At 40.7% G+C, this 12,177-nt stretch overlaps 1 protein-coding gene across 2 annotated transcripts in view; it reads left to right on the top strand.

Moving 5' to 3' along the window:
- The window catches only part of PTPRB (protein tyrosine phosphatase receptor type B), a 157,063-nt gene that overhangs the window by 43,526 nt on the left and 101,360 nt on the right, over positions 1–12,177 (top strand). Inside the window, exons 1-2 of one of the 2 annotated variants that reach the window (XM_020990257.2) lie at positions 143–750; positions 1,236–1,509. In XM_020990257.2, coding sequence (XP_020845916.1) covers positions 691–750; positions 1,236–1,509 — 334 coding nt within the window. In that variant the 5' untranslated portion in view covers positions 143–690. Of the gene's footprint in view, positions 1–142; positions 751–1,235; positions 1,510–12,177 lie in introns of those variants that run through there. The other variant, XM_020990256.2, reaches the window with a different exon arrangement.

Here is a 12,177-nt window from a genome sequence, read left to right as displayed (position 1 = left end):
GACGATAGGAAGGAAAATGGGGGGGGGAGGTGAAGGGTGTGGAGAGAGGAAGGGGGGCTGGAAAGTGAGAGGGAGGGAGGGAGGGAGGCAAGTAATGCTTATTGCCCAGAGGTCTGCAGAGTTGAGGAAAGAGTGTGAAAAAGTGAAAGTCCGTGAGGCCAAGTGCGGCGGGGCCGGGACCCCGGCGGCTCATAGAGTGGGGCACTAGGGGGGCAGCTGGGCTCGCTCCAGACTCCCTTGGCAGCCTCAGGCGTTGGCTTCTCGAGGCGCCCTCCCTCCCCGGAGCATTGTTCCTTTGCCGGGAGACGAGGAAATTGCCTTTTGATTGCGGAAGTCCGTGGAAAGGGCTCAAGCTAGCGGCAGCGCGGGTCAGTATGGCAGCGTGGGAAGGGCTGCGAGCTGCCTGCCCCCGCTGCCTCTCGCGTCCGCAGCCCGCTGAGGGCTGCAGCAGCAATAGCGGCCCCTGTCTTGGCACGTCCCGGTCCCCCTCCCGGAGAAAACCTCGAGAAGCCGGCAGGCAGCCCTGAAGTTCAGGCAACAAGTGTCTCGCGGGTGGGCTGTCCAGATATCCTCCACGCTCCCTTTGCCATCCCTGGCTTCACCTTGCCTCCCCTCCCGCCCCAGCTGGGACTCAGTGGCCGTCTCCCTTCTTATCCCCTCCGACTAGGATAATCTTATTCTTAAGCACTGATGGCAATGCCGAGCTATGGAGCCAGGTTGGCCTTATGGATGGCACTGAACCTAATGCAGGTGAGTGGCAAAAGGAAGGGGCACCTGGGGATGGAGAAGGCACCTTCCTCGCCTTTCCTCTCTCAGCAAACGAGCTCCCTTTCCAGCTTGCATGCTCTGCGCCTGGTCATTCTGTTTCCCTAGACGACCACCCTTCTCCCGGGGAACCTGCCTGGGTCCGAGAAGGGCGCTGGGAGCAAAGCAGAGATGCACTCTGACAGCCCGCTCATCCTCCTACTAGCTCACTTCTGAGCGGGCTGAGTTCAACGCCAAAGTCACGCCTCGCTCCCCGTCTCCCGCGCCCCCAACCCCCAAGCTCCCCTCGGGGAAGCCGGCTACAGGGAGACGTGGCCACCTACCTGTGTTCTTGCTCTGGTTTGGTTTTTTTTTATTTATGGAATTGGTTTGGAGCACTTGTTTTGGAGAGGAAGGGAAGGGAACCAGAGCGTCCCTAGGGAAGGCTTCAGTCAGGAGTCTTCAGCACTTGTCTCTGATCCCTTTTGCAGAGTGGCCTCGGGGAGCCGCTGAGGTGCGACATCAATCTGACCCAAGCCAAGGTCTCCAGCAGCTCTGTCAGTCTCAGGTGGAGCACAGAAGGGTCACCCTGTAACTTTAGCCTCATCTACAACTCCGACACCCCTAGAAGAGCCCCGTGCTTCCCTCGGCAGATTGCCAACCATACCTATGAATGTAACCCCGAGGATTTACAGGCTGGAACAACCTATCATTTCAATATTTCGTCTCAGGATGGAGATACGAGAACCATCTCCTTGCAAACAGGTAATGGGGTTACAGGTGCAGCTGTCATAGAACATTCTGAAGTGGGGGAGGTGGGCTTCTTTCGTTTGAGCTTCTATTAACCCCCCCCCAAAGAAACCACTGACATAGGTTTCTAAATACATACTGTATGATTTTGAGAGGCTTAAGGAGTCCCAAATTCCACCCTTTTACAACTGAAAGACTGGATCTCTGAGCTTGTAGGACAGAGCCCAGTGAGAAGGAATCTGTTAGAAGCAGCATATTCAAATGATGGAGACTGGCAACTCCGACCTACTAAAATGACAAAACACCAGAATAATTTAATTAAATATTTTTAAAGTAAATAATGAAAATGCACAGGTTGAGAGACATAGCTCTCCTCAAATTAGTATTATTTTTGGCAGGGGGCATAGAATCTTCAGGAATAGAGCAAACAGGAAAAAAGAGTGAATACTGAGATTGGAGTTCCATGAAAAGAGGCTTTTAAAAAGGATGCACGAAGTCATAGCTCAAAATTCATTTTTTATGACTTGTCACTAAAGATCTGACAACACCTTTACTCCTTGCGTTAACCTTTTCTTAAACTTTATCCAAGTATATGCACATATCTGCATGCCACCAGTTCCTCCTGACCATTTTTAGTATTGTCTTCATTTGCAGTAATAATGAAGTTATATATTTTTTCAGATTTAACTTGCTTTATAAATTCCAGACAATAAATACAATTCCCAGATTACTATTTGATGTCTCCAGTTGTATAAAGCTTAGTTCCTAAACTTCAATCCCTGAAACAGATACCAAAAAAATCAGTTGACATGACCTTTGAAACAATAATGGAAATTTTAACCTTGGCTAATATATGCTGTCATTTTTAAACTTATCATTTAAATCCATTTTAGTTTTAAAGGTGAAACTCCACACTTTATTATTTTTACTGTATTTAGTTCATTTCAAATAGACCTTGTAGATAGCTTTGGGGATTTGCAAATAAGTTAGTAAAAGAGGAGTAAATATTGAGAACTGGACTGTATCTGCACAGAGAATTAATAGATAATACCCAAATAATTGATAAGATTAAACTAGATAATTCAAAGTACTGTATTTTCACTCAGTTAAGGGAGCCGGTCAATGTTTAAGGAGAGTTCCTTGAAACTTCCAACTGTCAAACACTGAGAGGTCTATTAAATAGAATAGCTAGATATATGACGATCTGATAAATGTTTGGAAAATTTTTGTACCCAAGGTACAGGAAAAAAAAAAGTCTAGAGATATGAGAGCCTTCAGATACTTGCTTGCAGAGGGGAAGGGTAAAGTACGTAACTCAGTTACTTATATTAGCTCATTAGTTCATTTTTCAAGGTTGTTTTTGGGAAATAAATAAAAGGAATGTGATAAGTTTACAAATATTGTGAGTGAAACTTTTAAAATTTCTTGACCTCATTCAGGTGATGATATATTTCTTAAACAAAGACTTCAGTTTCAAAACTGGTAAAAATTATGAAGTAACTTCAAATAAGTTTTCTCTCTCTTTCTCTCTGTCTGTCTGCCTCTGTCTCACCTCCCTTCTCCTCCCCTCCCCTCCCCTCCCCTCCTCTCCTCTTCTCTGTCTCTGTCTGTCTCTGTCTCTGTGTCTTTGTCTCCCTCTGTCTCTATGTGTCTCTGTGTGTCTCTCTGTTTCTAGGTGTCTCTCTGTGTCTTTCTGTGAGACTCTCTCTCTCTCTCTCTCTCTCTCTCTCTCTCTCTCTCTCTCTCTCTCTCTCTCTCTCTCTCTCTCTCTCTCTCTCCTCCCTCCCCAAGACGTGTAATCTCTGGAACCCCCAGTGAAAGGTAACTGCTCTGCAATCTGTTGTTTTATGAGAGCAAGGTTGGGATATTAGGTGACAATTGCCTATCCTCAGAGGTCTGATTCTGACTTGCTCTCTACACTACATAGCCTCTTTATTTGGACTCAGGATATTGATAATATTTTGACACTTGCTAAATTTGAGTGAATTGCACCATAAATCATTCTTCTATTATAATTAAGACAAGAAAAAAAATTAATTCTCCTACAGACCTTTAAGGGGACAGAAGTAAATTTAAGATTTGTACATCATATTTTGTGTTAAGCAAGGAAGGCAGTATGATGGAGTGGAAAAATACTGGCTATGGAGTTAGGACTTAAGTTCAAATTATGTTCCCTGATGCTTGTGACCTGCACGACCTCGGACAAGTCATCCCCTCTGGGCCCTAGTTTCTTCATCTGTAAAACCATGCAATTCTTCTAGTTGGCTTCTGAGGTCCTTTTCAGCTCTTCATCTGTAGTACAGATTTAAAACATGGGTCTAAGCATACTGTGTTATTTTCTCAAGGACACCTTTCCTTCTCTTCCCAGTTTACTTGCCTTACTATGTCTATAACAAAAGGGAACTGAAGTAAACACGTGGTTTGGGTAAATATATTTAGTCTGGGAGTTTGGGTAGAGGGCTATAGGTGGAATCAGGAAGATTTGAATTCAAACATGACCTCAGATACCTTCCAGCTGTCTGACCCTGGGCAAGTCACTTAACTTCTATCTGCCTTAGTTTTCTCCATTGTAAAGTGAAGCTAATAACAGAACCTAGTTTTCAGGGTTGTTGTGAGGATTAAATGAGGTAATATTTATAAAGCACTTAGCATAATTTCTAGCACATAGTAAATGTTTAATAAATGCTTGCTTCATTCCTTCTTTCCTTCATCCCTCCCTTCCTCCTTCTCTCCCTTCCTTCCCTTCTTCCTTTTTTCCTTCCTTCCTTTTTCATTGAATTGACTAAACCACAAGCAGGTTTTTGAAATTACATAGCCACAGGTTTTTTTTTTAATCTGCTTAATTTGAACTCAATCTCTTAGCAAGAGTTCACCAACAGTAGTCAGTTTCTAGTCATGTAGGACTTTCAAACCAAACGTTAGACTTGACAGGCCATACAGTCTACCCCATATCTGATTAAAAATTCAACTAAATGCACCATCTATGTTTGTGAAGCACCTACTATGTTCAAGGCACTCTGATTTTGCTGGGGATGGAAAGACAGCAATGAAATAACCTCTACCATCCAGGGATTTACGCTGCACTAGAGGAATTTAACATGCTCACAAATAGGATATAGATATAGATATGAACCCCTTCTACAACATACTTCAAACCTCCAGCAAGAGAGCAAGCATTACCACCCCAGGCAGCCCATTCTATTTTTGGACAAGCCTAATTACCTACAAGGTTTTCTTAGATGAAGCTGAAAGATGACTCTCTTTAATTTTAACCCATTGCCCCAAGTTCAATCCTCTGGGCATGAAATGAAGCAAGTTTAATCCCTCTTCCAGGTGACAGTCTTTCAGGCACTGGGAAGACAGCTATTATCTGACCTCCCCTCTCCCCCTCACCTTAAATCTTCTCTGGGCTAAACATGCACTTTTTTAAACCCTTTTTTTTTTATGGAAGGGGGAAGCAATCGAGGTTAAGCGACTTCCCCAGGGTCAAACAGCTAGTAAGTGTTTGAGGTCTATTTTGAACTCAGGTCCTGACTCCAGGGCTAGTGCTCTATCCACTGTGCCACCTAGCTACCCCAACGTGCTCATCTCTACAGCTCATGTAGAAAGACCTCAAGACCCTTCAGAATTCTAGGTGCCCTACTCTAGATGTTCTCCAACTTATCACCATCCTTCCCAAAAGGTGGTGTCCAGAGCTAAACACAATTCTCCAGATGTGGCCATAAATGGGAAATCAGAACCAAAGGACTTATCTGGAAGGCAATGAGAAGGTGAATGGACAAGAAAGAGAAGAGTTTTACTAAGTCTCTGTCTCATAGCATTGTTATTGTTCTTTAGTCACTTTCAGTCATGTCCAACTCTTTGTGATTCCATTTGGGGTTTTCTAGGCAAACATACTGGAGCGGTTCGCTATATCCTTCTCCAGCTCATCTTACAGATGAGGAAACTGAGGCATACAGGGTTAAGTGACTTGCTCAAGGAATCTAGAATAGAGAAGGCACTTAAAGATCATGCAAGACAAACCTTTCATTTTATAGGCTTAAAACATGATGTTAGGGCAACCAGTCTACAAGCATTTATTAAGCACCTACTATATATCAGGCACTGTGTGAAGCACTAGGAGATGCAAGGAAAGCAAAAAACATGGCCCCTGCCCTCAACCAGCTTTCATTCTAATAAAGGAGACAACAGGAAAACAACTATATATAAATATATATGTACACTTACATACAAATATATCTACATATATACCTATATATATACCTATATTAATATAGGTATTCTACCAGCTTCATTAAAATCAATTTCACATCAATAAGTATTTTTGCATGAAACACAGAGATATATGTGTGTGTATGTGCATGTATGTATGTGTATATACATACATGTATATGTATACATGTATGTATGTATGTGTATGTTCTGGCGTAAATCTCTCTGATCCTAAATTTCTGGCAATTCCATTTTGGTGTGGTCATTGACATGCTGGAGAATGTCCAATTCTGCTTAGCCCCAGACAGCAGAAGGGTGAACAATAGGTAGGCCTGGTAAGGGTCTGGGCCTTCTGGATAGGGAATTGTCTCTAGTCCAGCTCCTTTTCTTCAACTTAGAGTCATAGAGAGTTGCCTAGAACACAGAGAGCTTAAGCGACTTTCCCAGGGTCCAAGTAAATGTAAGAGGAGAGGCTTGAACTCAGGTCATCCTTCCACTTCCCCCTTTTGTGTTGTGTTCCCCAATTAGAATGTAAGCTCCATGGGGGCAAGAACTAACTTGCATACTTTAATTTGTATCCCCAACATTTAGCATGGTGCTTGGTGCTTAATAAACATTTATGAACTTTATTACCTATCTACCTCATTTATCTATCTCTCTATCTGCCTATGTATCTATCTCTGTATCTTTCTATATATCTATCCACTCATTTATCTATCCATCCATCCACCTATCTATCTATCTATCTATCTATCTATCTATCTATCTATCTGTCTGTCTGTCTGTCTGTCTGTCTGTCTATCCATCCATCTATTTATCTATGTATCTATCTCTGTATCTTTATATCTATCCACTCATCTATCTAGTCATCTATCCATCCATCCATCCATCTATCTATCATCTATCTCTATATCTTTCTATATATCCACCCATCCAACCATCTATCTAACATCCATCTAACTAGCTAGCTAGCTGTCTTTCTATCTACCTTCCTACCTACTTATCTTGTCTCCAAGGCTGCTCTCTCTCCCTATATCACGTTCCTTCTCACACCTGACGCAGAAAATATATTTGTCTTCTAGTTAGGACCATACAGCTAAGGAATAGACTCTTCTGAAAGAGAGTGGCTTTTCCTTATGGAAGTCTTCCAGATAAGACTGGATGAGCACTTTGTAGGTTTGATAGAAAGGATGCTCTCCTTTAGATGAGGATTGGATTAGATGACCTCTTGGGTTCCTTCCAACTCTGAGATTTTGTGATTCTGAGAATAGGAAAAAATTAACAAACCAATCTAATTTGTATCATTCATACACATACCACGTAAGAGATATTCAAAGGATAAAGAAAGAAATTCCCTGGAATACTCTCCTCTCTGCACAGATCAATCTAAATGGAATATTGTTCCTGAAATGCACTGACAAGGGAGTCCAGCCATACCCATGGGCCTTGAACCTTCTTTTCTAGAATGAGAGCATTTCCTTACATTTTCTTTGATGCCTCCACAGCCTTAGGGAATTAACAGATTGGTAACAATCTGGTTAATTTGATCAGGGTAAATAGAATTTGGATATTTATATCTAAAAACAAATCTAATTTAAGAGCTGAATATGAAGTGTAGCCGTCTGCTTTGACCAGGTTAACCAGATAATTAATAAGTATGCAATCCGTTAAGGCTATGTCAACACAAAAACAACAACTCAAATATTTTGTAAAGGGCTTTTTTGTGCTCTTTATCTTCCAAGAACAAAAATGTTTTCAGGGGCAAATAAATCTTGTTGAGAGAAAAACCACTGCACACTGATAATAATAGCTCACATCCATAATGGGGTTTGCATTTTACAAACTGTTTGTCTCATAATCACCCTATGAGATAGTTACTACTATGAGAAACTAGTACACGTATATTGTGGATAGAACTTGAATCCATAGTTCTTGGCTTAGAAGGCCAGCACATTATCTAACAGACTAACATGGCAAACAGTAGTGATAATCATGGCCCACATTTATTTAATGCTTTTCAGTTTACAAAATGTTTCCCTCATAATGACCCTATGAGGTAGTTTGTAAAAATATCATTATCCCTGTAACCTCAGTCCCAAGCCTATTGGAAGATGATACTACTAAGGCTGATGAAGCTAACTGCTCAGATAGCTTGTGAGTGACAGAGCTAGGAAGGGTAGCTAGGTGGTGCCATAGTGCACAGAGAGCCAGGCCTGAAGTCAGGAAGACTCATTTTCCTGAATTCAAATCTGGCCTCAGACACTTACTATTGTGTGTCCCTAGGCAAGTCACTTAACCCTGTTTGCCTCAGTTTCCTCATCTGTAAAATAAGCTGGGGAAGGAAAAGGGAAACCACTTTGTTACCTTTACCCAGAAAATCGCAAATGGGATCACGAAGAGTCAGACACAACTAAACAACTGAACAACAGACAGAGTTACGGATTGAGCCTCCACTTCAGAGCCTAGCCTTTGAGGGCTGAAAAAGTTGTAGATACCAAAGGACCAACCCATGGCATTCCACTACGTAAATGCAATATGGAAGTGATCCATTCTCTTTAATAGATCAATCATCTGATCAATAAGCATTGATTCAGTATCTCCTATAAGCCAGGCACTGCATTGGTACTGAGGGTAAAATGACAAAAGCGAATCCACTGCCCTAACAGAACTCTTATTCTGTGGGGAAGACAGCGGGTACATCAGTGGTGTCAAACTCAAATAGAAATGAACCCTGTGGGCCATATATTGACTTAGAAAACTACAGGTTAACAGTATCCATGTGGTGTTTGTATTATTTATTTTGTTAAACATTTCCCAATTACATATTAATGTTATTCAAGATTTACTGGCAAGCTTTGCAGGCTACAAGTTTGACACCTTTGATTATATATGTTAATATGTACAAAATAAATACAAGATGAAAGGGGAAGATACTAAGTAGCTGGGGGGTATCAAGAAAGGTCCTAAGTAGGAATTGGGATTGCTTTGGTATGGTTTAGCACATTTGTCAACCTATATCAACCAATAGCCAATAAGCTTGTCTAGAATAAATTTAGCATGGGGTAGCTATGTGACTCAGTCGATAGAGTGTCAGACCTGGAATGAGGAAGTCCTGAGTTCAAATGTGGACTCCTACACTTTCTAATTGTGTGACTTTGGGCAAGTCACTTAATCATGTTTGGCTCAGTTTCCTCATTTGGAAAATGAGCTGGAGAAAGAAATGGCAAAGCACTCTGGTATTTTTACCAAGAGAAAACCCAAAATGGGGTCATGAAGATTCGGATATAATTAAAATGAGTGAAGAGTAACAACTTCAAGACTAAGTCATGTCAAATTAATCTCGCTTCCTTTTTCATGGGGTTTAGATAACAGGTTTGGGGAATGCTATAGATCTAACTTAACTAGATTTTAGGAAGGCATTTGACAAAGTCTCTAATACTATTCTTTGGGCAGGGTGAGGAGGGGAGTTGAGCCATGTGGAAATGATTTTGGTACAGTTATGGGAACTCTGACTTACCTGAATAGCTGGACTTACCAAATTATTGATGTCTCAAAAGGTCTCCAGTGGAATGTCCCAGGGATCTGTGCTCAATCCTGTGCTACTTAATATTTTCTGTCAACAACTTGAATAAAGATACTTTGTCATATTTGAAGATGACAGGGAGGATGACAGAGTCAAGTTTCGAAAAGATCTTGACAAGAAAGAAAATTGGGGCAAATTAAGTAACATTTAAAAGAGATCAAGGTAAAACATACTTTTTTTAAAAAGACAACAATTTAAAAAGCGCAAGATGAAGGTTTTGCTGTTGTTATTCAGTCATTCAGTTGCATCCAACTCTTCGTGACCCCATGGACCTTAGAGTGCCAGGTTTTCCTATTCTCCACTATCTCTAGAAGTCTAAGTTCATGTTTGTTGTTTCCATGACACTATCTATCCATCTTATCCTCTGCCATCCCCTTTTCCTTTTGTTTTTAATCTTTCCCCACATCAGGGTTATTTCCAATGAGTCCCATCTTCTCATTATATGGCCAAAGCACTTAAGCTTCAGCTTCAGTATTTGACCTTTCAGTGAACAGTCTAAATTAATTTAAGTACTGAAGGCATGCTGAATCATTGGTCAAGTCAACAGTGTGATATGGTATCCATGAAATCTAATATAATCCTAGTTAACGTTAAGAGCCAATGTAACCAGGAATAAAAATATGAAAACCCACTGTTGTCTGCCCTATTTAGTCCATGTCTTGAATAATGGATTAATTTCTAAGTACCATACTTTAAGAAAGACATTGATGATCCAGGAAGTGTCCAGACTGGGGTAACGAGGATGGTGCAGGTCCCCAAGTGCATCTCATATGATGAGCAGTTCATTATATCATAGTTTCCTAAATCTAGAGTGTGAAGGGACCATAGAATTCAACCTCCTCATGGTATAGATAAGGATACTAAGATCCAGAAAGTTTGATATTTCTAAAGCATTTAGCACCAGTGTTTAATAAATACTTTGTTCTCTTCTCCCTTCCCTTTCCCACTTATTCAAGGTCCACAGAGTTGGAGTACAAACTGAGGTTTCATGATTCCAACTTAAGTATCCAACTGGAGCACTCTTTCCACTGTGCCTACTGGGTGAAGAATCTGGGGGATGGTTAGTTTGAAGAAAAGATGTAGAAAGGGAAACCATAACTGGCTTCCATGTATTTAAAGGGCTGTTACATGGAAGAGAAGAAAGATTAAATTTATTCTTTTTGGTACCAGGAGCAGACGAGATCAGACTAGAACTAGAAATAGTAAGCGCACTTTGCAAAGTGGCAAATGTAGACATTATAGAAGGAAAGGCTTCCTAATGATTGCAGCTATCCAAAAGTATAATAAGGTAGGATTTTCCCTTTCACTGAAGATATTCAATATAAGCCTAGTTGATTGCTTGTTGAATATGTTGTAGGGGAAATTCTTTCTCAGGCATGGATTGCACTGGATGACCAAATATGTATGTCCTTATTCAAACTCCGTGATGCTCTAAACAAGTGGATACAAAAGGTCAAATTAATTCAGTTTTCTCAAAACACCTGGCTCTAATTTTAATCTGAAAACTGGGGGCAGGGAAGAGCTTAATTGTCAACTATCCTGATAGTCACCGACTTAAGCATAGGTGTTCTCTCTCAAGGATTTGATATCAACCCATTATTACATCTAAGATTTCTATTCTAACAGCCACCAAAAGAAGATTCAGGTGTGCCCAGGTTAGAATGCTTTCCTAATCAACATTGGACTCTCAAAATTACTTTCTGATCATTTGTTGTTGTTTTAAAACTGCATTTAAAAAACAAAGAGAGAAATAAAATCATGTACATAAAAAACCCTGTTGTTAGTCTTCTCCGACTCTTCATTTGGGGTTTTCTTGTCAAAGACACTGAAGTAGTTTGCCATTTCCCTCTCCAGCTCATTTTACAGATGAGGAAACTGAGGCAAATAGCATTAAGTGACTTGCCTAGGGCCACACAGCTACTAGATGTCTGAGGCTGGATTTAAAACCTTCTTTAAACCCTTGGGCTTCTCGAGTCTAGGCCCAGTTCTCTATCTACTGTGAGCTGCCCACATAAAACCTGAAGCTTCCTCTAAGTATGGATCTAGATAGTCTGGATTAATCTGAAAGTGATAAGAATGTCCTTGAAGATCAAAAAATTATAAGCAACTATTTGGAATCATACTGATTATAAAAGCACATGATCATATACATAATCATAAAATCATAGATTCAGAGCCAGAAGGAATTGTAGAGGCTGTAAAGTCCAAAAGCCCGATTACAGAGGTAAGAAAACTGAGAAACAGGGAGGTTATTTGACTAGCTCAGGGTCACACAGCTAGCGCATACCTAAAGCCGGATTTGAAACCAGATCCATCCTTACTCCAAATCCAGTGTCCTCTAGGCTACAGGATGCTGGTTCTGTGAGTGCTGATCCAATTCACTCCTTGATGTTTGAATATTCAAATCAATTCCACTTTGAATTCTATGAAATGTTCTTAGTCACCTGTATAGTTTAGACACCTTGATCTTCTCTAATTCTTTTGGAATCTTCCCTTCTTTGAAGTATTTTGAAAATTGATCTTTGAGTGGCTTTAAAATTGTGTTGGCTCAAATATGGATTTTTTTCTTGCTTTTATTTGATCGTATTTATCCATTCTTCCTTACTTCAACTTATTAAGGGTTGTTTCCACTTTCACAGTATACTCACTGGGGCACTGAGTCCAAATGCGATGGTTTCACTGCCATCAATGATGAAAATAGATCACTATAGACACACAGACACATCTGTTCCATTTCATGCCTATTTGTTGTCCTTCCAGTGCATCTATAAATGTTCTCAGGACAATCTGGCTTAGTTGGATCTTATATATACCCAGCTTTCTGCAGGCTTGTTTTTTTCCCTTCACTGAATTTTACTGTTTATAACCTTCAACCATTTTATTCTGAA

Source organism: Phascolarctos cinereus, unplaced genomic scaffold (assembly GCF_003287225.1).
Source record: "Phascolarctos cinereus isolate Bilbo 61053 unplaced genomic scaffold, phaCin_HiC Scaffold_1;HRSCAF=81, whole genome shotgun sequence".
Lineage (NCBI taxonomy): Eukaryota > Metazoa > Chordata > Mammalia > Diprotodontia > Phascolarctidae > Phascolarctos > Phascolarctos cinereus.
The sequence above is the reverse complement of the archived record's forward strand: the minus strand, read 5'-3'. Positions and strand labels throughout refer to the sequence as shown.